Below are 26,917 nucleotides of genomic sequence, written 5' to 3'. Positions count from 1 at the left end.
TATATAGCCACCTGTTTGTGCAGCAAAGGTATTAGTGTGGAGTATGGCCCTTTTTGTTCTCTACTCTTCTGGGAAAGACACTAGATGTTGGAATATTGCTGTGAGGATTTGATTAAAATAAATAAATAACCTTCTTGTATATACATTCTTATACTCTAATCTCATGTTTCATCATCTTAAAAGGCTGCCTTTTTGTCTTTAGGTATTTCATGGTGACGTTTCCTGCAGTGATAGAGTCTGGATCTGAGGCTACACTGTGTACGAGTCTTCTGAAGCCTAATGAGACTCTGCAAATGACTGTTTATCTGGTTCATGACAACCAGAACAGAACACTTCTACAGGAGACAGTGGAGGAAGAATTTCACCACTGCTCTAAGTTTAAGGCCAGAAACCAAGATTTTTCTTGTTGTTGTTGTTGTTATTATTATTAGTATTATTAGTGTTTGATATGACTGATCATGGAAAATTGCTCAACAAATTACCCCTACAGGCTCCACAGGTTGAGGGTGATTCAGTGCAGGAGATCAGAGTAGATGTTAAAGGTGAAAGTTTTGAGATGACGGAGAAAAGAAGAGTTATGTTTAAATCCTACAACCCACTGACATTCATTCAGACTGATAAACCAATCTACAACCCCGGACAAACAGGTACTCCATCATTTCTGCAATGTTTTGGAACACGATTTAATTATTACTGATCATACGGTTCAGAATATGATATTTATTATTGTCCTTTCAAACAGTGAATTTCAGAGTTGTCACTATGGATAAACATTTTATCCCCCTTAAACAGGAGGTAAGAGCTTTTCCTTGACTGTCAATGTGAACCGGTGTTAAATAAATAGTAATGACTAAAAGTATGACTAAGGCTTGTTTAGTTGACTTACATATTTCCATTTATTTGCACAAGAAGCCTCTCCAATGTCATTTTTGTAAAAAGCCATCTGTCTTTTAAATTAACAATTTTTTAGTTGTTGATGTGTTAAATACTTTTATAGTTTTTTTATATTATGCAAAATTACTTTTATTAATCAAAATGACACAAATATGACATACGGTTCTATTGTCCTTTACAGTACAGCTTGTTGATTCTTGAGGTAAGGAGATTGAAGTACATTTTGATTTTGAGACTCTAAATGAATAAAGTTTGTAATCACTTTGTGCTTCCTAAGACTGTCACTGCAATGAATCACAATTAAATATTTTCTTCTTTTTGTGGAACCAAACAGGACAATAAAGGTAACAGGATTGGTCAGTGGACGAATGTGTCCTCAACAGGCCTGATAGTGCAGCTTTCTCATGAACTGAATCCTGAGGCTTCTGAGGGCCAGTATAAACTGGAGGCTTACATTGGGGATAGACAGACCAGACATTACTTTGAGGTGAAGAAGTACGGTAAGTGACAGCTCTAGAACATTAGCTTTTCTGTTGATTATAATCAGCACCAATTACTGTAATAACAGATTCCGTTTGTCTTTTAGTTTTACCCAAGTTTGAGGTTACAGTGAAAGCACCAAATGAACAGAGTGTTTGGGAGGACCTAAAGATAGAGCTTTGTGCAAAGTGAGTCAATGCTATTTTAGTACAAGCAAGCAGAACATCTGCAATTTCTGCATGTAGATCATTTGATATAAATAACATGCAATACAAATGACTTTGCTTGTCCTCAAACCATTCTTTATCTGCTTAGTTCAAAGTTTGCTTGTTTTTGAAGGTACACTTATGGACAGCCAGTACCTGGTAAAGCACTGGTGGAAGTGTGTAGGAAATATATTCAGCATTATGGGGAAAGCATCTCTATCATCTCACCATGCCTGGAGGAAACAGTGCAGGTGTGTATGTGCATATGATATAAGGAGGGGTTAACTAGTTAACTAGTTGGCACTGTGGGCAGCTGAAATAGAGCGGTAGTAAAGCAACCTGGAGGAGAAAAAGTAAATCATTTTTTCTGCTAAATAAAGCTCTGAGTACATTTTAGTGTGGAAATACTACACAGAAGAAAACCCATTTGTAAGCCAGACTGTATAAGCTTCAAGAACCATCTTGATAGACAACAACCATTTGACTTAAGCAAAACAACTAAGCACATTTAGCGAAACAAGGGCATCAAAAACACACTTGGAGTACCAGTCAGCAAGAACACAGGATATCTTTCTTATGGTTTCAACCATTTAATAGTAATTGTCCAGTTCTGGGGATATGCAGATGTTTACTGGTTCAGTGACTGTGCCTATACTTCACTCTGAAAGGCTTATTGGTGAGTAGATGCAATGGCTTGCTGTTCAACTTCATAAATGATTTGTTTCCTAGCCAGTTTAAACTTTGTGAGAGGTGATATTTTTAGAGCTGTGGTGATTTATGTCTGCTGTGGTCAGAGTGCCTGAGGCTGAAACATACTGAAATACAACAAAAAAAGCATATTTTACAACCCCAATTCCAAAAAAGTTAAGAGGATGTAAAAAATGTAAATAAATCTAAATAGAACAGATATCAGATGTTAAAAGTGAGACATTTTACCATGTCATAAAAAACATTAACTCATTCAGAACTTGATGGCAGCAAATCATCTCAAAAAGTTGTGACAGGGGCAACAAAAGGCTGGAAAAGGAAGTGGTACTAATAAAAACAGCTGGAGGAGCAATTTACAACTAACTCACATGATGAGGTATAAAAAAAAACATTTTAGAAAGGCAGAGTCTCTCAGAAGCAAAGATGGGAAGAGGTTCACCAATCTGTAAAAAAAAACTGCATCTAAAAATTGTGGAACAATTTCAGTAAAATATTCCTCAATTTAAAATTGTGAAGACTTTGGAGATCCCACCATCTACAGTACATAATATCATCAAAAGATTCTGAGAATCTGGAGAAATCCTGGTATACAAGAGACAAGGCCAACAGTCAATATTGGATGCTCATGATCTTCAGGCTGTCAGGCAGAATTGCATTAAAAACAAACATGATTCTGAACTGGAAATCACTGCATGGGAACAGTAACACAAGAACACTTCCAGCAATCAATGTCTCTGAACACACTTTGCCGTGCAATACACAAATGTACGATAAAGCTGTATCATGCTGTATCATGCTGTATCACTAGTTGATGAAGAGAAGAAGCCAGATGTCAACACAGTCCAGAAATGCCACCTTCTTCTCTGGGCCAAAGCTCATTTAAAATGGACTGAGGCAAAATGAAAAACTGTTCTGTGGTCAGATGAATCAAAATTTGAAATTCTTTGTGGAAACCATGTCCTGTGGACCCAAGTGGAGAGGGACCATCCAGCTTGTTATCAGCGCACAGTTCAAAAGCCTGCATCTCTGATGCTCTGGGGTTGCGTTAGTGCCTATGGATTGGGCAGCTTATACTATATCCGAAAAGGCACTATCAATGCTAAACAGTATATAAAGGTTTTAGAACAACATATGCTCCCATCCAGACAGTGTCTCTTTCAGGGAAGGCCTTGCATATTTCAGCAAGACAACACTAAACCACATACTGCATCCATCACAACAGCATGGCTTCACAGAAGAAGAGTGCTGAACTGGTGCTGAACTGACCCGCTTGCAGTCCAGACCTTTCACCAATTGAAAACATTTGGCACATCATGAAACAAAAAATCCAGCAAAGAAGACCCAGGACTGTTGAGAAGCTAGAATCCTACACCAGACAAGAATGGAACAACATTCCTGTCCCAAAACTCGAGTAATTGGTCTCCTCACTTCCCAGACATTTACAGGCTGTTGTTAAAATAAGAGGGGATGCTACAACTCTTTTGAGATTTGTTGCTGCCATCGTTCTAAATGAGTCAATATTTTTCATGAAATGGTAAAATGTCTCACTTTCAACATCTGTGTTTTATGTCCTATTGTGAGTGAAATATGAGTCTACGAGATTTGCAAATCATTGTATTCAGTTTTTATTTACATGTATTTACATTTTACACAGCATCACAACATTTTGCAAATAGGTTGTAGATCTCACAACTCAATCCACAGCATCTAGTGCAAAATATTAACAAAATACCTGACTAATGTGTATGAAAATGATTTAAATGTGAAAGTGACAACTATTCGACTAGTAAAAGTTGATAGTTGTGCAACTCCCTGTTTTCTCATTTGCACAAATGTAATTTTCTTCAGTGCTTCCTCTTCTAATGAGCTCCTAAAGACAAAAGTGCTCAGCAATTTTATTTCTGCAATAACAGCATTTGTTTTTGGGGTTTTGGCTGTAGATGAATGAGACTGGCTGTGCCTCTGCTGTCTTCAACATGTCAGCTTTCACTAGTCCTGAAGTTGTACACAATTTCCAAAATTATCTTCATACTACCGTTACGGTGACAGAGGAAGGAACAGGTGAGTTAATAACAGATCTCTCTGAAATAAACGTAGTCTGCTAAATTTGAAACTTTATCAGGTTATCACACTGAAGTCTCTCTCGCTCTATATACACTATACAGAGTATAGTATAGTATAGAGTATAATAGAGTATAGAGTATACACTATATATATATATGTATAACACATACATACATATATGCACCGATATAATACTGCGTGACTGTCAGCACCAATACTGGCGCTTAAACACAGTATGATTATTGGTGATGGAGATACTTATGACTGACATCATGAAACAATTTCTGATGTGTGCACCTGCACCAGTAGACAGAACATAACACACTGGCATTGTGGGATGACAAGCAGCAGTAAAAATGTTCATGACAGATTAATAGCACGCTAATAGAGCCACTTCCCTGAACTGCTGATCTGCTTCTCTTAGTAATCACTCCTCTGTTACTGTGTAGTCACTTAAAGTCTGAGTTAATGTTATTGTGAGAGCAGAAGGAACCACCGTACTCTCTACATAATGATTGCCTTTAGCCTCGATTTAGCCGTTAACATAGCCGCTAGCCAGGCCTGTGTGCCCACTAGCCCTGCCTGTGGTGCACCTCCGTCGGTCAGCTATATCACTCAGCAGTGGAGTCTTGTGGTGCGTCGCTTCCACCAAGCCAGAAAAAACTGAAATTCATTGATACTGACGGCATGACTGACAGTGATTTTTACTCGACTGAACTTTTGTGCTATAATGATATTTTAAATTTACTTAAGTTGTTAAATACGGTTCTTATTATTAAACATATAACAGTATATACAGTAAATACACAAATATATACAGTAAATACACAAACATGAGTTTTTTTTAGCATCTAATAAATACAATTCAATAAGTAATGAATAAATAAATCTAGCCAAGGTTCATTTCTGATGCAGAACATAGATTTTACCAAAAAAAAAAGATGTACTGAAACATACTGAACATGTAATTATATAAATATCAGGACTTGTAGGTGAGTCAGGTTAGATAAAGTTAGTATCAGTATTGATACTGAAAAAAAATGTGGTATTGGTGTATCTCTAATAAATACACACACACACACACATACACACACACACACATTATATATATATATATATATATATATATATATATATATATATATATAGTTTAGTCATATATAGTAACGTATTTGTGTCACTTAATTTTTTCTAGATATTTCCATCACAAAATCCACCCAGGTACAGCTTGTTTATCAAGCTGGTAAAGCTGAGTTTCTTGATTTGCCAAAAAACTTTGAACAGGACACAGTTATAGAGGGAAAGGTGAGTGTTGTCACATTCAGATGTCATTAACTTCTTATATTCTTTATGCTTATGATTTCTTGACTGAATTAAGACTGACAATTTGATATTAAATGTTTTTTTTTAACTGATCAACAGATCAAAGTCACAACCGTCAGTGGAAAACCAATTCCTGACAAGAAAGTGTATCTTTTGAGAGGTTATAGTTGGTCTCCAGAGCTACTTCAAAATCTTACTACAGATATTAATGGATTGGCCAGGTTCAAAATTAATATGACTGATCACCCTCAAACACAGATATCACTGATGGTATGGTATGATAACCAAATGTTTTAAAAAATGTGTCTATGCTGTCATTTACTGAAACAAAATCCTGTCTCATCATTTTCTAGGCAAGTGTCTATCCAGGTGTTCATTATCAGAGTTTCAGAATGCCGTACTTTATAGACGGTCATGCAAATATACCATTCCTCCAACCTGCTACTCCATACAGTCCAGTCTACAGTGAATTATCAATAGAGAGCTTAAAGGAACCGATTCCATGTGGTTCTGAAATTTCCATAAACGTTAAGTACTACATTGTTGGAGAAACTGCTGAGAATTACAGTACTGATATTATATACAAGGCAAGTATATACAGTCATATATTCTAAAATTAACATTTACATGTCTTCTCTGACAGCTCTAAATGAAATACAGGTTGCTGTTTATCAATATAAGTTTGATTCTTTGGTGCAGGTCATGTCTAAAGGAGCCATAGTCCATCATGGATATGAGAAAGTTGAAGTGAAAGAATCCAAAAAGCTCATAGAGGGAAAAGTCTCATTCAGACTGTCTGTTGATGTTGGTCTGGCTCCTGTAGTGCAGGTTCTGGTGTACTGTGTGCTGCCCAGTGAGAACGTCATCGCTGCTAGCAAGAATTTTAATGTGGAGAAATGCTTCAGAAACAAAGTAATGCTGACATATTTGATTCTTTATATCCTTATTTTTACATGTTAAGATAATTGGCAGCTAATTAATCATGGTTAATGGGAAAAAAACTGTCTAAACTTGTTTCCATCATGATCTTCAGGTCTCACTGCAGTTCTCTCCCACTGAGGCAGTTCCTGGTGAGGAAAACACTCTCCAGCTCTCAGCTCAGCCTGGTTCACTGTGTGGACTCAGTGCTGTGGATCAGAGTGTGTTCATCATGGAGCCAGGAAAACGCCTGAATGCTGATGAGGTAAAGTTCAGATTTACTGAATATTCAACATATATGTGGGTGCTTGCTTTAAAAACAGTGTAATTAAAAGTGTTCTCCAAAAGTTCTTTATATATTACCATTCTATGTTGTATATTTGTGGCAATGGGGTGGTAGAGCAGGCAATTGGTTGTTGACAGTATCATGGAAGCACATGATGCTTTTTTCTCATCTCACATGAATTCAAAATTGATAAAAAAAAAGAGTAGCTTTACATAGTTACCAAATAAATGAACGCAGCGCATGATTTTCAAGGCATCATTCAACAAATGTCAAACCATCTACCGAACATTTGATAACTGTTAAACAGTGCTGCTAATGAGATGTGAGGAGATGGTTAGCATTAACTTGGCTAGCATAATAACAACTCTACTCACACAACATGTTTGATTCTGACTAACTAAAACATTGATACAGGTTTATATTTTTTAATGAATGATTAATATTAAAGGGAGCAAAGTCGAGTAACCGTTGAAGGAACAAAAAAAACAAATTAAACCTGTTCTGTAATATTTGGATCCACAGTCTGATTGACTTGAACCTGTTCTGAGGTGTTTGGGACTGTTGTGTTTTAGCTACGCTAACAAGAGCTTAGATAGCTGGCAAAATGTCTTGTAGTACAGGCTTGTTTGTAAGTAACTGATGCTAAAATGACACACAGTTAGAAAATATCGCACTCGTTCAGAGGATATCACAAAGTCAAGTGACTTTTATTAGAGTGAAAGCTGAAATCGAACATGCTCCATTGTGTGTGCAGAGAATGTGCGGTTCTGTATAGCTCTCTGCCATGGCTGAACCGCTATCATGCTTAGTTTTTCCTGAGTGTTTTCCCAGCTCTGATATTCCCTATATTTCTATCAGCGCCACCTATACCTATTACTGAACTTTTAAACCTCTAGTAAGTGCCACATCTTCTTCTTCTTCTTCTTCTTCTTCTTCTTTCGGCTGCTCCCTTTAGGGGTCGCCACAGCGGATCATCTGCCTCCATCTTGCCCTATCCACTGCCTCCTCTACTTTTACTCCATGTCCACCTTCACTACATCCATAAACCTTCTCTGAGGTCTACCTCTTCTCCTTCTACCCAGCAGCAATATTGTCATAATTTGGAAATATTGTCATAATTTTGGCAACATTTTTACATACCGCAGTATACCTTATTACCATTATACCACCCAACCCCATGTACTCAGTGTTTAATCAAGGTAATACTGCTATCAGTATCATTATACATAGCAGGGACTGTGACGCAGGTAGGCAGAGTTACAACAAATCAATGTAGAAAATAAATAATATGAAAGTCAAATAAAAAGATAACAGATATCAGAGCTTGAATTTGGATAACATACATAACAGCAACAAACAAAGGAGTTATGTGAGTGCTTATTAGTCCAAGGAATTATATGAATGAATATAAATGAGATGAGTTGCATCAGCAGAGAACCTGTAAAGACAGCAAGAGTAGAGTAGACAGAGACTCCAGCGAGTTGAGAAGACAACCATTAGACTAGTAGACAATAATTACGGTATTATTTCTGAAGTATGAAAATAAGAAATTATTTAATACTAAGCATTTGCATAATACAGCCACTATAACACAAGCAATATGGATAGGAAAAATACAAAGCCACCTCCAAGCACGTATTACAGAGACATGAGAACACTACAGTTAGGAATTTCATTTATATTTAAAATAAAAAGTTCTTTTATTTTTTTCATAGGTTTTTCATTTGTTACCAGTGACGTCAGTGTCAGATTATGACCATAGAGTTGAAGATGAGCTGGAGTGTCTGCAAGTTAGACCACGACGGAGTGCAAATGACGACCATGTTTACAATACCCTAAAGGTAACAGGTTGACTGGACACGTAGTTTTGTGCAGAGCTGGTTCTGACCTTCCTGGGGCCCTAAGCAAAACTCTGCTAAGGGACCCTCCTACCTGACCTGTGATCGATATAAATCATTTCCAATTGCCACACAGTCAAACATGACGCCCCAGCAGTCCCACTACAACCCTCCCTCCTTTAAAGCAGTTTGCTCCATCTGTAGACACATAAGGCTGATATTAATTTCATCAGCTGCATCACGTCAGCAAAGTTATCTTTTCCCAGTTGCAGTTTTTAAACACCATGGCCCATTGCAGATAATCCAATGTAATTGTTACCACCCTAAATAGAGGGAGTAAGAGACCACAGATGAAAAACAAATGTAGTTTCCTCATAGATGGCTTTATCTTGAATGATTAATGCTATATAACATAAAACAATGCTTGTTTACATGCTTTTCAGTTCAGTCCATTGACAATAAAATAAAGAGTTTTAAATTTAGTGCAAGTAATTTCTTCTCTATATCATTACAATTAGCTTGAGACAATTGCTTAAATGTTCTGTCTCTACGTTGCACAATCTTAAAACAAAAATTCTTATAACGTGCAGAATAAAGCCATTCAGTTACATCTCACACATGCTGTAACTCTGATAATTACTTTATTTACTGAAATACACAAAAAATATGCTAACAATATAAGAATTTCTAACCACATTAGTAAATAAACCATACTTGAAAGAAATTAGTTTCATGGACTAAATCTATCAGCCCTTATCATTATCTAGTTTGCCACGCACATGGGTACAGTAATTCCGTGAAATGGCAGCGATGACCTCCTTAACTAACAATTTCCATCATATGAAAACAACTACTAGAGAACTTACAACCTATTAGAATAAACTATCATAACAAAAACATACATCTTGCATAGTTGACAGCAATTTCTGAGTGGTTGTTTAACACCATTAGCTGTTAGTTTTTCCATTCAAGTTAGCTTAATATCCTTACTAGGTTTTTCTAGAAACGATTAACACCATTACAGCATTTACATATTTTTAAAAACAATATATAACTATTTGTAGCTTAAAATGTTTTTATTATAACAATTTCAACAATATGGGACTGTACTTTATTGGATTCTTATCTACACTGTTAGAAATAAAGGTACCCTGCAGGTACATGATTCATTCATCGAGGTACAAACAATGTACGTGTACCCTCAAAGGTACAACAGTGGTCTTAAGGTCCAATGGTGTACCTTACACTTAGGGCAGTTCTGGGCTGGAGGTTAGGGGGCTGGCCCTGTGACCGGAAGGTTGCTGGTTCGATCCCCAGGGCTGACAGTCCATGACTGAGGTGTCCTTGAGCAAGACACCTAACCCCCAACTGCTCCCCGGGTGCTGTGGATAGGGCTGCCCACTGCTCTGGGCAAGTGTGCTCACTGCCCCCTAGTGTGTGTGTTCACTAGAGTGTATGTGGTGTTTCACTTCATGGATGGGTTAAATGCGGAGGTGGAATTTCCCCGGTTGTGGGATCAAAAAAGTATCACTTACTTGCATGAGTTTTTCCTAGTGGAAAGTGGATATTTGTATCTTTTTATAAACTAATGTTTTAAATCAGAACCTTAAAATAAAAGTCCTGGAGATGAGGCAGGGTGTGTGGAGTCAAAACAACTTAGAAAATATCATTTCAATGGATTCTGTTACAATTATGTTCCCTGACTAAAGGTACTGGGATGTACCCCTGAGGGTACCACCACAGTGACAAGAGGGGTACTGCCCCAGTGACAGTGTCATACCTTTTTTTCTGAGAGTGTGAATAGAGGGAGTAAGAGACCATGGATGAAACACAAGTTCAGTTTCCTCATAGAGGCCTTATCTTGATTGAGGAAAAGCCTGTGATTGGCCATCTTGTCTGGATCGAGGAATAGCCAATCAATTGCAGATCACCATAGTAAGGACTACTGATAGATTTCCTATTTTAAACAACAGCTAAGCTTTGTGTTTTTCAATACCCTGAATCATGGATTAAGCATCATTTTATACTTTTTACACATGAAATCTCAAATGGCTCCAGAGTCATGAGTTTGCCACCAATTTTTATTTTCTATTTGTAAGCTATTGGGCAACAAAATGTACAACTGAAGTATTACTCTAAGTAAGTCCCACTACTTTAACTCGCCACATAATAAATAGTTGTATTTCACGTCACTTTTGTAAAGCACAAAGTCACAGAACACAGCCCTGGAAGTGACTGGCAAGCAGTGTTAATTTTGACAGCAAATTTTGATTTAGTTTTAGTCATAGTCTTTTAAAATGTCATTTAGTTTTAGTCATAATTTAGTCATCTTGTTTTTAGTTTTAGTCTAGTTTTAGGCAACTAATTATCATAAGAAAATAGTCGACTAAATCTACAGTCAATTCAGTCGACTAAAATATAAAGAGTGTAAAATGTAAATGCTTTTTCTTCAGTTCCCTTGAATTATTTAAGTCATTATATACACTTACACGAAATGAAACATTTATTAACCGGTTATGGAATTTTTTTAATGTTTCAAAAGACCAATACTCACACAAACAGATTTAACAAACATCTTTATTTACCTGACCTTGCTTATTGAGCATAACAATAACAATATATTGATGATGAGAAGGCCTGCTCTGCCTGAAAAATATATGTACTGTACTCCAAAAGCTATTGTGCAAAGCAGGATTTCTGGGCTTAAGTTATCTGGCTAAACTAAGAAATCTTTCTTTGTGAAATACCCCTGTTTCATCTTCTCATTGAAGTTGGGGAGGATGGGACCTTGCATAATTTGCGGGCCTTGCGCAATGTACAAAGTGAGTCAGCAGAGTGGAAGGGACCTGGTTTTGTGTAAATATATGTGCACGAATGCTTTTACACTAGACATTCTTAATTAAATCTGAACAGAAGGAAAAATATTGAATGTAGCATTTCATTTCAAAATGCTGTACATTCATTTATAAAATTTTGTGATACATTGATGCAAACTAACATTCTGTGAAGTTGTATACACACATTTACATGTATGTAAACACATATTCCTTGTGGTTTACGATTCTGACAGAGCGTGGGGCTCCAGATGGTGACTAATCTGCCTGTCAGAGCACCTCAGTGTTTGATCTACAAAGGCATACGATATAATCGCCAATATTATGGTGGTATGTCCAGACTCATCTTTATCCACCTTGTTTATAATCTTTATTTCTGACTATTTATTATTGTGTTACACAAGCTTATTTATCTAAGCTAAAGAAAATATAAGATCCCAAACAGTAAATGCAGTAAACTATGAGAACTGTTGGGACCAGTGTTTTGCATTTTTACATGCTCTTTTTCTCATGTCTTGACTTAAAACCAACTTCTAAAAGCCACAGAATAAGGTCTGCTAATTGTTGGTATTTTTGCTCATTTTCAGTTGAGTACATGATGTCAAGAAGTGGCATGAGTGGTCCTGCCTCTGGAATAGGTTTTAGACAGGGTTATGGACCCATTGAGACAGTTCGTAAATTCTTCCCAGAAACTTGGATATGGCAGCTTGCTGAAGTGGGGTTAGTGAACACTGTACAACTTATTGGTTCTAAAATTTTACTGTCTCAATGAGTCAGATTTTAGACTCAATGCTACCCAGAAAAATGACTTCTTTAACATGAACAGGGAGCAGGGTTTTAAGATGAATGGTCTCTGCAACACATATACTACAGGCTATGGTTACTACATAAATATGAAATCTTCTGTAAGAACATATAAAACCAAGTGTTTAAGATGGAAGTTAATGGTTTACGTTTGTGAAAAGCAAGCCCCAACATATTCAGCTCAATTTAGGCTACAGACTCTGTTGTTGGCTATTATGATCAAATGAGCACTTTATAGATGAATAGTAAGTTTTTGTACTGTTTAAACATACTGCTAACACCTAGTGTATTGATGAACCAGTCATACAAAGTAATTCAGTACAGTAGAGCCCATCTTTTTTAATGTTCCTATAGTTGACTAGTGCTTTTACTCTGATGTTGTTTGGTGGGGACAAATCAAACTTTTTTCTTTAGTTTAGTTTGTTTTGTCAGGTGTGAACACATGACCCATGCACAGGTCTGTATAGAACTGCACCAGGATAGAACAAAAATCAACAAAACCTCTCAGTCTGTCTCCAAACAAACCCTGTTTCAGTTAATTGCTGGTGGGATGCATTTTTATGTTGGTCTGCATCAAATGAGATAATTCTAATACTAATAATTTAGTAATCAGTGAGAACTGATAAGCATGAGAGAAAGGAAGGAACTAGAAAGGGAGAGAGGCGGACAGTGAGAATACAGCATTTCAAAATCTGCTATTAATTTCATGTAAAAATGTACTATGCATTTCCACTTTCAATACATATATATAATTCCCACAAGGGAAATTCATGATTTTGCTACCTATGCTCAATCTGGGAGCATTTGGGGATTATGTGCCTTGCCCAAGGGCCCAACCAGGTATACCTAGTCAGACATGGGATTTGAACCCTGCAACCTTCCAGTTGATGGCTCACCTCTCCTACAACCAGGCTACCAGCCATGCAACAAGTGTTGTCACAAAGCAGCTTTACACATAATCCAGATCCAAACAAGCCCTAAACACACAGTAATCAGATTGCAGAATTACATTTTAACCACATAAAGGCAAACTCATTCTTTGTCAAAATTCACTGTTCTGAATGATAAATATGTCACATAATCATCCACATTTGAAGATGTTTTTTTTACTTGAGAAGGGGTTGCCACCAATAGATAAGATGTGTTTTCCTGGAGATATTTAAATCAGGCATTTTCTCTTGTTTTCAAAATCACCTGAATCTACAGCAGCAAACTTATCTGGAAGTAAACTACTTTATTCTCATTTGTTGCTGTGTAAAGGTCTAAACCTTTTTGAAAATGGGTTTGTAATTACTCTACATTAATCAAACACTTGCTAATGTGCTTAAGTGAGCAAACATTAACTAAGGAGAATATTGTAACAAAATGTGAAAAATATCCTGTGAGAAGTAAAATTGGTATCTTTTTTAATATATGCATACATGTTTTTTCACTGGCAGGTGCAAAAATCTTAATATCTGTAAAGACAATCAGATCTGATCTATTTTTGTGTGAAATGAATGCCTTAAGACAAATTGTTGAGGTCTACTGATAATGCCTAATGAACCACACTTTTAGCAGATAGAACACAGATGTTCAGCCAGAATTTTTAAAATGGTCTCAATTTCTAATCATTGTTGATGAGAGTAATCTTAAAGTAACTGAAAGAAATCAGATGACTCAAATATGGTAATTCTTTGTATTAGAATGCAGATGTAAAATACATTTTTTAAAGCAACCCTCCCAACCCTTTTGATAGGTGGGGCCTTCTTGTTAAAAAAATCTTAAACAGGTGATGCAGTCATGTCTAAGTCCAAAAGAAACCTCCAGGAAAGGCAGAGTAATTGCAAGGATTTTGGGCATTTTACCCCTTATAGTGCATAATAACAACGAAAGATTAATGGAAATCTGTGCATAAAGGGCAATGCCAATAGCCACAACTGAATTCCTGTGACCTTCAATGTCTCATATGGCACTGCTTTAAAAATTAAAAAGTCCCAACTTTTTTAGAATATGTTGCAGGCATCATTTTTCACAGTCTATACTCAAATAAGTTTCTAAAGTAAAACACAAAATATTGTTTTTGCACTGTTTTAACGTTAATACAGGTAAAAGAGAATAATAATGATAAAATTTAGTCATATTACCCCCAATTTACTTGTGTAGTTGTTATTGTCATGATTTATTTGTTTTGCTAAAAGATAAACAGGGTCAGTGTTGCTTTTCCACAGAGACTCTGGATCAACACAGGTTCCTGTCACTGTTCCTGACACTATCACCACTTGGGAGATGGACACTTTCTGTCTGTCCTCTAAAGGTCTGGGAGTGGCTCCTCCTGCTCAGCTTCGTGTCTTCCAGCCCTTCTTCCTGGAGCTCTCATTGCCCTACTCCATCATCCGAGGAGAGGAGTTTGAGCTGAAGGCCACTGTCTTCAACTATCTCTCCAAGTGCATTATGGTACTGTAAGACCAACATTTTGTGTCTTCACCAGTCTCTCATCACTTCACATCCACAGTAAGCTGATCTCCTGTGCTTTATGGACAGGTTAAAGTGACTCCAGCTCCTTCCTCACACTACACTCTGAAAGCCTCCTCTGATGGAGAGTATTCATCCTGTCTGTGTGCCAGTGGTAGAAAGACCTTCAAATGGACTCTTGTTCCCTCTGTGCTTGGTGAGTTCTGAACCTCTCGAGTTCAGACATAACCTCTCATTTCTGTTGAATTGTTTTTAGTGCTAATAAACTCCTCTCTGCATCTTTTGATGTGTTTTAGGGGTCCTGAAAGTGACGGTCAGTGCTGAGGCAGAACAGTCACAGACTGTGTGTGACAATGAGATTGTGAGTGTGCCTGAGAGAGGCCGCATTGACACAGTCATACGAAGCCTGCTTGTACAGGTAGGACTAAAAATTTGCCTTTGGAAATGCACTTATACATTTACACAAAGTTGGGAGGGTTACCATAAAATGTATTCAAGTACAGTTTACTGATTACCTGTTAACAGATATAATTGTAACATAACTCAAATGATACCTGCAGTAAAGCAATATAATCAAATTATTTTATATTACTTTTGGATTACTGGTCTTTTTTAAGTCATGTAATTCTGTAAGACAAGAGAAGCAAACATTTACCTGAATACAAGGCAAACATGAAAACAGCCAAAGTGAAGGAAGTGCAGCTATTTATATGTACGTATTTCAAATGTAAAGCTGACATATTTTCACAGGAAAACTAAGTGGGAGTTGTCTTCATTACAGTAATATAATATTAACATTTTGCAGCAATTCAGACACTACTGAAGAAAAAAAACACACATGAGAAAATTAAACTAACTTTGCTGCTCATGAGACTTTGCTTTCTTTTCATGTTTGGGGCTGAAAAGAGATTAGCTCTCCAAATCTGCATGATTTGGTATACATATTTATATTTTATGTATTAAAAATGGATCATTTTTTTGCAAATGGTGGATGTTTGAGTGTATGTGGTTTTAATATATCCCTGCTGGTAATTTCTAATCTCTTTATTAATGCAGTTACTTTTTTGTTATATTTCCTGAGTAGATAACATCATTGCATGTATTCCATTACTACCCATCCCTGGATTTATATACATTTATATTCATAATGTTTACTGATATTTTGATCATACAATTTTCTCATGTAGGCTGAAGGAAGTGAGAAGACCAAAAGCCAGAGTTGGTTGCTGTGTCCACAGGGTAGGTTATGCATTGACTTATATCCTTACTCTTCACACCAGTGCGTCAGCACTCGTGGACTGTTCAGTAAAGAATGAGGTACCTATTTACACTTTGATTCACAGGAAACAGTGTTTCAGAGGAGCTGGAGCTGGTTCTTCCTGAAGATGTGATAGAGGGATCAGCACGAGCTTCTGTTTCAGTGCTTGGTAAGGACAGAAAATATAAGAGTAAATGTAAAATGTGGAGATTTGACCCAAAGAATGTCTGTTCTGTGTGAGTGCAGTCCTAGATAAAATCTGTTTGATGAGCCTTGAGCATTGGTTTTCACCCCAGTCCTGGGAACCCACTGACCTGCACAGTTTTAGGTATTCATTTTATCCAGTACACTCAATTCAGCTCATAAATATTCAGTTGGTGAGCAGAGAATAGTTGATCCGGTCTCCAGGATGAAAAGGATAGTTTCGGTCATGAAATCTGGTTGGCAAAGCCGCTGTTGTAAAATATTCCATATACACACACCTATGACGGATTCACAACAACTGAATTCTGTATTACTGCGCCACATAAGGAAACCTTTCTGCTGTTAATGGAAAAATCTTTGACATTCATGCTCCTCGGATGAAACACCAAGTGTTCTGATGAAGTAAGAACCCCTTTTTGTTTTAACTGACAAGCTGACAACCAGCACTATAGGCTGGTCAGCTAGATAACAGATAGCAAACATGCTAAGCAACTCCATTATTAATATCACAGGCTTGAATTATAGGATTAATATCTGAAATACTTTTTTCTCTCAAAGTAAATCAACATTCAGAAACCAAGTTTAAAAAAATTCATTCACCCCTCCTACAATCATTAGAAAAGAAGTAATTAGGTGTTGGGTGTTACTAAATGCACAAGATTAGTTAATCAAGAAGTTTGATTACTTCTATAAAAGCATAACCTTTGGCAGATTGGTGTTCTCCAGCACTCAGGTGTGTCTTCATCATGCCGAGAAGAACAGACATCAGCCAAGACCTCAAAGAAGCAATTGTTTTGGGTCATCAATTTGGGAAGGTTTATAAGGTCCTCTTCAATTATTTGAAATTCACTATGCTACAGTGAAAGGGACTGTTTACAAATGGAGAGTATGCAAGTTGACAATCTTTCCAGGAGTGGTGTGTCGAAGCGAAACTCTATGGCCATCATCTTAAACTGGGCCAAAGCCGGGTCATGCAACAGGACAATGATCCCAAACACAACAGCCAATTAATGTTTGAATGGCGAAAGAAAAAAAACAAGGTGCTGATTGTGTTGAATGGCCAAGTCCAGACCTGAACCCCATTAAAATGCGGTGCTGAGGTCATAAAAGAGCTGCACATAAACAGATGTCCTACGTTTACATCATGTTATTGTTGCTAAAGGTGTTTCTACATGTTACTAAATTATAAAGTGTACTTGTTTTTTCAAATCTGTTTTTTTTTTAAATGTTGGTTTACTTTTTGGAACAAACAGCTACAAACTGAAATTTGTTGTTTTTTTTTTGTAGAAGTTGGTGAGGACCACACATTTGTTATTTACAAACATTATGATTGTAATGTGTATTCTATTTGATTATTTGCACAGGTCTGGTGGTTATGAGAGTGCAGATTTATTTTACCAGTTGCAAATACAACAATGTTTGAATAAATATTCATTCTTTTGTAGGAGACATACTGGGCCGTGCATTAAAGAATATTGATGGACTGCTGAAGATGCCATATGGCTGTGGAGAGCAAAACATTGCTATCCTTTCCCCCAACATCTACATTCTTCAGTACCTGGAGAACACTGGACAGCTCACTGCAGCCATCCGTGAGAGAGCTACGGGTTTCCTTAAGAGCGGTAAGAGAATTTGTCACTATGAAGGAATTTTAATATAGCATCACTAGACCTACTGAAGAGACTCTTGCTAAATTAAGCTAGGTTAATTAATGAATGAATGAATTACAAATAATTTTCATTTCACAGGATATCAGAGGCAACTGAACTACAAGCATTTTAATGGTGCATACAGCACATTTGGAACCGGAGAGGGAAATACATGGTAATAACTTCTTGAAAAAATGATTTCACATATAGGCACTAAGGATAATGTTACTGAACATCTTGAACAACGAAAACTACATAGCCAAACTTTCATTTAACAATTTTTATACTAAAGCATGTTATAAAACAGACACTTCTGAAAGTAGATACAAATACATCTCTCTACCACCAGGTTAACTGCTTTTGTACTGAGGACCTTTGGCAAAGCACAACGTTACATCTTTATTGATGCACAAAACATTGATAGTGCGAAGCAGTGGCTGATAAATATGCAGAGACCAGACGGCTGTTTTATAAGACAAGGACGACTGTTCAACAACAGAATGAAGGTGTGTTATTAGATGCTACATACACTGTATGGCCAAAAGTACCTGGACACCCTTCCTAATTATTGAGTTAAGGTGTTTTAGCCACACCAATTGCTAAATGATGCACATAGCCATGATTGCATAGACAAACAGTGGCAGTAGAATGGGCTCTACTGAAATGGAGAGAACAGTGATTTTCAGCGGTGCACTGTCACCTTTGCCAATTCATGAAGTTTCTGCACTGCTAGATCTGAAAGTGCTATTATTGTGAAATGAAAGCATCCAGGACTGCCAGCTCAGCCACAATGCAGTAGGCCACACAAACCCACAACCCTGGTGTTCTCTGGCAAATGCCAAGCGTCGTGCATGGTGTTGGGCTGTGAGCACAATCCCCATCTGTGGACGTCGGGCCCTCATACCATCCTCATGGATTCGGTTTCTAACAGTTTGCGCAGACACATGCACATTTGTGGCCTGCTGGAGGTCATTTTGCAGGGCTCTGGCAGTGCTCCTCCTGTTCCTCCTTGCACAAAGGCGGAGGTAGCGGTCCTGCTGCTGGGTTTTTGCCCTCCTACAGCCTCCTCCATATCTCCTGGTGTACTGGCCTGTCTCCTGGTAGCGCCTCCAGCCTCTGGACACTACGCTGACAGACACAGCAAACCTTCTTGCCACAGCTCACATTGATGTGCCATCCTGGATGAGCTGCACTACCTGAGCCACTTGTGTGGGTTGTAGAGTCCGTCTCCTGCTACCACGAGTGTGAAAGCATCACCAACATTCAAAAGTGACAAAAACATCAACCAGAAAGCATAGGTACTGAGAAGTGGTCTGTGGTCCCCACCTGCTGAACCACTCTTGAGTGTGTCTTGCTAATTGGCAATAATTTCCACCCGTTGTCTGTTCCATTTGCACAACAGCATGTGATCAACAATCAGTGTTGCTTCCTAAGTGGACAGTTTGATTTCACAGAAGTTTGATTTACTTGGAGTTATATTGTGTTGTTTAAGTGTTCCCTTTATTTTTTTGAGCAGTGTATATATATATATATATATATATATATATATATATATATATATATATATATATATATACACTTTTTTTAATGATATTTCTGACTTTGTGGCAACAGTTTGGGAAAGGTCTCTTCCTGTTCAACTACTGTCGCCCTGTGCACAAAATAATGTCCACAAAGAGATGGTTTGACAAGCTTGGTGTAGAGGAGCTCTAGTGGCCTGCACACCTCTGGGATTGATTGGAACATCAATTATGAGTCAGGTGTTCTCTCTCCAACATCACTGCCTAACTTCACTATAGTTCTTTTGACTGAATGGGCACAACTACCCACAGACACCCTCCAAAATCTTGTGGAAAGCCCTCCTAGATGAGTGGAGGCAGTTATAATTGTAGAACAGGGCTCCATATTAATGCCATATATTCCATATATATGTGATGGTGAGGTGTTCATATACGTTTAGTAATACAGTGTATCTGACTTTTACACAGTGAATTTCTGAGCATTTTTTTAAGTAACATTCCATGTATTGTAGGGTGGTGTAAATGATGATGTGACCATAACAGCTTACATCACTGCAGCATTGCTTGAACTGGGCCATACATCCAAGGTAAGAACACTGACAAACCTGTGCAAATTGTAAAGCCTTATATCGACATGTACCATAATATATTGAGGCAATCTTAGCAAAAATCACCCACTCCTAACTACCGGAACTATTACCATGTTCAGGGTTGTACTCTTTACTATCTCATGATCATAATACTCAAATCTACAAATAATGGTTAGAACAGAAGAAATTTTACATTTTGGAATGGCCTAGTCAAAGCCCACAGGTTACATGAATAGAAATGTGCCAAAACTTAAGACATGGCATTCATGCAAGAAAGCACATTAAAATAATAGAGTGGAAGCAGTTCTGTGAGGAGAAATGGGCCAAGATTCCCAAGCTTATCAACAGTTACCGGAACATTTGGTTGAAGTCATTGCTGCTCAAAGGGGTGACAACAGTTATTGAAATCAGAGGTTTACATACTTTTCACCAACAAAATGATCACTTGTTCAATAGATTAATTGGGTTCCCCCTATCAATTGTTATGAGTTAAATGAAGAGCTAATCATATTTTAGGTCACAGTTTTGTAGAAATTCACATCATGGTAAAGGATTCACAAACATTCAAGCAGCACTGTACACCGTCTCAGCAGAGCAATCTGTATTGCTTGTCTGTTAGATGTAGTATACAGACTAAAGGTTATCTGCCTTTTTTTCTATAAGTTTTTTTTAATTGGGTTAAACACATCATCTAGTAGGTCCTGTCAAAGCAGATATTTAGCTGTAGAAACTTGCTCTGTGTGATGATTTTTAAGTTGATGATCTTATTATGTAATCTATCTTGATTGAATGGAATATGGGGACAACATTACAATTATATTTTCGTCTATGCATTTTTGCTTTTTTGTTGTAGGATCCTGTTGTAAATAAAGGAATATCATGTTTAAAGTCTTCTATTGGCAACCTAACAAACACCTATGCCACTGCACTGCTGGCCTACACTTTCAGTCTGGCTGGAGAGCATGATGTTCGAGAGCAGCTGCTGAAGAAGTTGGATAGTATTGCCATTTCAGGAGGTATGGAATGATTAGAATAACTGTAACAGTTACGTTATGAAACTTTTAAGCTCAAACGTTAAGCTGGATTGGGCTGTGTTAGTATCTGTACTGTTGTAGTTTTTTATTTCTACATAAGCTAATTACACTTTATCACATCTCCTGTGTCTTTATAGATGGGCACCTTCACTGGTCTCAGTCTGCATCAGATGATTCTGACTCCTTGTCAGTGGAGATCAGCTCCTATGTTCTTCTAGCTGTTCTCACTACAGCTGAAGTCACTGCTGCTGATTTGGGCTATGCTAACAGGATTGTCAGCTGGCTGGTGAGGCAACAGAACCCTTATGGAGGCTTCTCCTCCACCCAGGTATCTAAAGTGTGTTCTTAATCTCAATATATGCAAAGAGAAATCAATGTTGTCATTACTAAATCCATGCTACAAAGAAGACAGACTGTTCTGAAGGAACAGAGGTCCTACTCAATATTAAAATGCAGGTTAGTGTGTATCCAAACACTGAAGTTGGTTTATTTTCCTCAATGTTTTTGTGTTTGGATCAGGACACAGTGGTGGCCCTCCAGGCTCTGGCTCTGTATTCCACTAAAGTGTTCAGCTCTGATGGCTCCAGCACAGTAACTGTGAAGTCAGATAAAGAGAGTCATGACTTTGATGTGAACCAGGACAACAAGCTATTGTACCAGGAGAGACCACTACAGGATGTTCCTGGCAAATACAGCATTTTGGTGAAGGGCTCTACCTGTGTTTCTGTACAGGTCAGTGTGTCTAGCTCTTCCTGGCTCTACATAAATGGAATTTGAGTGTTTCAAATCATCTCTTTAATTGTTTTAAGCAAACAATGTTAGAAATGACTTAATCAGTAATACAAATACTGAATTCCCATGGACAACATTGTCTAAATGTTCTTCCAGATTCAATTGTGTTGTTGTCCCTCCCTGGTGTCATGTGACTCATTAGACTTACAAGATTCCAGGTGTGAATGGTGAACAGTTCTGTTAAATTTGGTGTTTTGGGTACAATTCGCTCATACTGGCCACTGGATATTCAACATAGCACCTCAAGGCAATATGAGGATATGAGAAATAGAATTGTTGCTTTCCAAAAAGATGGCCTAGGGTATATGAAGATTCCCAACACCCTGAAACTGAGCTATAGCATGGTGGCCAAGGTCATACAGTGGTTTTCCAGAACAGGTTCCACTCCAAACAGACTTTGCCAAGATCAACCAAAGAAGTTGAGTCCACATATTCTGCATCATATCCAGAGGTTGGCTTAAAAAAATAGATGCATGAGTGATGCTAGCATTGCTGCAGAGGTTGAAGAAGAGGGAGGTCAGCCTGTCAGTGCTCAGACCGTACGCCGCACAATGCATCAACTTAGTATGCATGGCCATAAAGGAAGACTCTTCTGAATCTGTTACACAAAAGATCATAAACAGTTTGCTGATGACAAGCAGTCCAAGAGCATGGATTACTGGAACTATGCCCTGTAGTCTGACGAGACCAAGATAAACTTGTTTGGCTCCGATGATTTCCAGCATGTGTGGTGGTGCCCTGGTGAAGAGTACCAAGATAACTGTCTCTTGCCTACAGTCAAGCATGGTGGTGGTAGCATCATGGTCTGGAACTGCATGAGTGAACTGGAACTGCACTGGGGAGCTGCAGTTCATTGAGGGAAACATAAATTCCAACATGTGCTGTGACATTCTGAAGGTGAGGATGATCCCCTCCCTTTGGAAACTGCCCCGCAAAGCAGTTTTCCAACTACATACTGACCCCAAACACACCTCCAAGATGACGACTGCCTTGCTGAAGGTAAAGCTGATGGACTGGCCAAGTATGTCTCCAAACCTAAACCCGATTGAGCACCTGCGGGGCATCCTCAAGTGGAAGGAGGATGAGCACAAAGTGTCTAATATCCACCAGCTCCGTGATGTGAGGGATGTACTCACTTTTGTGAGATACTGCATATTCATAATTAGTGTTCTATAGTTGAGTTAGGCCTAGGCAGCCCTACCAAAGGACAACATACTGACCACAGAGCCAAAAGAAAGTGGAGGATGTAGAAATGTAGAAATTCAGACTCATAGGGCTCTCTGACCCTGGCACCAGATTCCTATAAAGACTGCATTGTTAGCCATAGTGATTTTCTGATGTGAAAGTGTCTGTTTCAGTAGAAGGTATGCTTTATTTCTGTCACTAAAGCAAACAAATATCATACCTGCTGCAACAATTAATGACAAATGTGAACCAGTTTTATACATTGATTTTCATAACATTTATGAAATGTATAAGGCCTCATAGTACATGCTTGTTGTACACGTAGCATGTTTAGGAGACCCTTCATCTGTTTATTTACTGTTTCACTGGTTTGATCTCTCTTATCCCCACCTGCAGATGGTCCTTTACTACAATATCCCCACACCGGCTGAAACCAGTACATTACACATCAAGGCTAAAACTGAAGGAGATTGTACAAAATCATTTGGACAAATTCTGGCCATCAACTTCACAGTCATGTACGAATGTATTTTGATAAAAATGTAATCTGATATGAGGAATATGAGTAATCTGATATGAGAATGCTAACTTTTGATAATAAGGAGATTTTTGTTTGCAGTCATTCAGATTTTTAAGGGAAATTACTGCTTGAATTATTATCAAATACACAAATATGATTCTGAAATCATAGTACCAAATTGATGTAAATGTGAATTCTGATAATGAATGACCAGTCTTTTTAAATTTCTTCTTCAGATATAATGGGGCTCTAAACAGCACTAACATGGTCATAGTGGATATAAAAATCTTATCAGGATTCACAGCAGATCCCAGTGATGTAAGTAGTAGTGTTTATTGTAACAAACACACATGCACATGCAATTCCTCAGCTTAACCCCAGTGACTATAATAAATGTTTTTGCTCTTTCATTTTATGCAAAATCTCACATGTAGCTTTAATAAAGCAGCAAAATCGGGACTATTTCATTTGTCCTCACACTGCAGTTCATTTATAAAAGTATTTATTAAATTGCAGTAATTATTTTGTTTTTTCAGCTAAGAAACAGCCCACTTGTGGAACAAGTCGATTCGAAAGATGACCATGTGCTCATGTATATAAAAGAGGTGAGAGAGTACTGCGAAGACATATTACAGACATATTCAGTCATATACATAATCAGTCCTCCATTTGACTAAAGCATGTGCTGCTGTACTGTAAAAAGTTCAACTTAAATATTTAATAAAAAATTAGATTTAAAATGTTGATTTTGTTTATCTAAGCTAAAATGCAGATGAACAAATTTAAAATATGGATTTAATTTTAAAACAATATTATTATAAAAAAATTATATTGCTTGCCACAACATGAAGTACTTTTTTATTTCAGTCTAAGCTAATAAGCCTTTGTAACGGCACATGAAATGGCAAGAGTGCACAATGAATTTAGGAACCAAACTATTGTTATATTGATATTGTTCTAACCAAGATGACAATCAATATAGTGGATAGCTGTATTTATTGCATTTATTCTACAGAATTTTAACTGGCAAAATATTTTGCACAGTACTGATAATATGTCACAAAAACCAACAACACAAACAAAAACCACAACAACTTCAGTATGCCAGTCAATGGAAACACTATTCTTCCAAAATATAACTAAAAGCACTTACTAAAACTACTCTGATTCTGATTAAAATAACCAACAGCTTTTATACAGTTTTGTGCTGGAAACCAGGTGTGTCATGGAATATAACCAGTTGTGTTTCTGTTTTTGTAGAGCTACCTAATTTATTTCAGTTTTAAAAAGCATTTTTCCCTTTTTTTAGTAGAGACAGCCAGTGTAATTAACTGTACAAACTCAAATGATCCTCCTGTGGTTAATGGTTGACAGAGAATATTCCGCTTAGCTTGCTGTCTCTGTACTGTCTATTATTATATAAATGATATACTTAAGTAGAATGTGTCTCCTGTGGTAGTGGTCAGGAGTGGTTTGTGTAGTTGAGAATGAGTTCTGGCAGAGCATATCTGCTAACTTCATTAGTAACTGCACATTGCAAAGCAATACTATTGTTATCTGATTCTTCTTCTTTTTTTACAATACAATATCCAATGTTTTGTTCCAACAATGTACAATGTTTTGTTCCAACAGATTCCAAAGGATATTCCTATGAATTATCAGCTACTTATTAAACAGCTGCTTCCAGTCAAGAACCTCAAACCAGCTGTGATCAAAGTCTATGATTACTATCAAACAAGTAAGATTTTCCTGGCCTTTATGATTCACCATTTATGTACTTCTATTGCTTTTATTTACTGAAATTTAATACATCTTTCATTCAGGTGACCAGTCTGAGACGGTGTACTCCTCCCCCTGTGTGTGAGCTCTCAGACCTGCAGCCTCACAGTATGAGACACAGAGAAGACTTATACCATCTGTGTATTGGTTTTACTTCTGTTTTCAAGAGATAACAGAATAAGACTATTTTTGATCAATAAATATGAATGTCAAGCAACTCATGTGCTGCTTTGTTGTTTTAACCAGTGATGCAAAAGGACAAAATTAAGACCCAAACACCGGTTAAATACAAACTCTATGCCAACCCCAGAAAATAGTGCAAATAGTCTACAATTTATATATTCCAAATAGTTCAAGGTAACTAAAACATATATAAACAATGAATACACAAAACAAGACCAAATGTGAAAGGATATTAACAGACAGCTCTGAAGGTGAGGAGGGGAGCCCCTGAGCACTCATGTAACAGTTACACAAAGGGTTGTTTTCAGAGGTGTGGACTCATTTGATGACAAGATAAATTAAAAAAAGACTTGTAACTTGACTAGGATTTAGCACCAATTGGCTCAGATGTTCGGCTGAAGCTAGATATTAGAAACAATCAGTAACATCAAGCAATCAATAACATCAATAGACTTTATTTCAACACAAACTCCAGTAGTACTGGAGAAATTTACCAGCCTAACTCATTATCTTCATGGCAGTGTTAAATATTATTTAACTTTATTTTATTTTATTTGCTTTTACTGACTTTGTAACTTCTGTTTCCCTTCTGTTTTCCCTTGCCATTTGGTTTAATCTCATTTGCATTTTGTATCTTTTCTTGGGTGATGTGTGGGGGCTGTTGAGAGCAGTCCTTTGTCATGTAACGAGCCCCAATAGTTAGCCTATTTCACATCTGGTTATCTACAGCTCCAAATCTAGGAGACTGTAAATTTCTGGGTGGGCCTCAACATCTTTATTTTAATCACACAGGTAGAGGGAGCCAGCCATCAAGTAAGGGGGCCTTTGGGGTCGTTTAGAGAAAGAGAAAACCACTTCTCACAAAGAGAGTCTCCACTTCTGTTTTTCTTCAAGAAACAAATGCTTGCCAGTAGAAGTCAACAGCAGTTAAATAAAAGAAACAGAGCTTGGCTAGAGTTTACATTTGTTGTGACTGTCAACCATGTTGAACAATGTAAATGTACAAAAACACACCATCCTCTGCTTTAAGATCCATATTAATTAGTTTTCTTTTAACCATTTTTATGTGTAACAGTAGTCCATGTACTTAATCAGTCGTGATATTTTGTCCACGCAGATTGATCACAGGCCAACGCAGATTGATCACAGGCCAACGCAGATTGATCACAGGCCCACCCAGATTGATCACAGGCCAACGCAGATTGATCACAGGCCAACGCAGATTGATCACAGGTCCACCCAGATTGATCACAGGCCAACGCAGATTGATCACAGGTCCACCCAGATTGATCACAGGCACACCCAGATTTATCACAGGCCCACCCAGATTGATCACAGGCCCACCCAGATTGATCACAGGTCCACCCAGATTGATCACAGGGCCACGCAGATTG

At 37.5% G+C, this 26,917-nt stretch overlaps 1 protein-coding gene across 1 annotated transcript; it reads left to right on the top strand.

Moving 5' to 3' along the window:
* Window positions 1–207: 207 nt before the first annotated feature.
* On the top strand, window positions 208–25,455 carry LOC108411099 (alpha-2-macroglobulin-like). The gene is made up of 33 exons (XM_037546436.1): window positions 208–383; window positions 491–647; window positions 743–795; window positions 1,076–1,096; window positions 1,229–1,394; window positions 1,481–1,562; window positions 1,714–1,831; window positions 4,229–4,349; window positions 5,548–5,657; window positions 5,775–5,945; window positions 6,029–6,262; window positions 6,375–6,587; window positions 6,709–6,858; window positions 8,595–8,720; window positions 11,788–11,910; window positions 12,201–12,271; window positions 14,566–14,791; window positions 14,879–15,005; window positions 15,106–15,227; window positions 15,997–16,048; window positions 16,153–16,236; window positions 17,717–17,893; window positions 18,020–18,095; window positions 18,270–18,426; window positions 19,953–20,027; window positions 20,884–21,046; window positions 21,202–21,392; window positions 21,584–21,796; window positions 23,438–23,559; window positions 23,798–23,879; window positions 24,098–24,166; window positions 25,194–25,299; window positions 25,385–25,455. The coding sequence occupies exons 1-33, from the start codon at window positions 210–212 to the stop codon at window positions 25,423–25,425; spliced, it is 4,173 nt and encodes a 1,390-aa protein (XP_037402333.1). The 5' UTR covers window positions 208–209; the 3' UTR covers window positions 25,426–25,455.
* The last annotated feature ends 1,462 nt before the right edge of the window (window positions 25,456–26,917 follow it).

The sequence above is a fragment of the Pygocentrus nattereri genome, chromosome 17, assembly GCF_015220715.1.
Source record: "Pygocentrus nattereri isolate fPygNat1 chromosome 17, fPygNat1.pri, whole genome shotgun sequence".
In the NCBI taxonomy this organism is placed as follows: Eukaryota; Metazoa; Chordata; class Actinopteri; order Characiformes; family Serrasalmidae; genus Pygocentrus; species Pygocentrus nattereri.
This window is presented reverse-complemented; position numbering and strand designations above follow the sequence as displayed.

Excerpts from the sequence above, each read along its gene's own strand:
- LOC108411099 (XM_037546436.1), top strand. The coding sequence starts at position 210 with ATGGTGACGTTTCCTGCAGTGATAGAGTCTGGATCTGAGGCTACACTG. Across the intron at positions 18,096-18,269 it reads ACCGGAGAGGGAAATACATG|GTTAACTGCTTTTGTACTGA; the intron begins GTAATAACTTCT and ends CTCTACCACCAG. Across the intron at positions 23,560-23,797 it reads GCCATCAACTTCACAGTCAT|ATATAATGGGGCTCTAAACA; the intron begins GTACGAATGTAT and ends TTTCTTCTTCAG.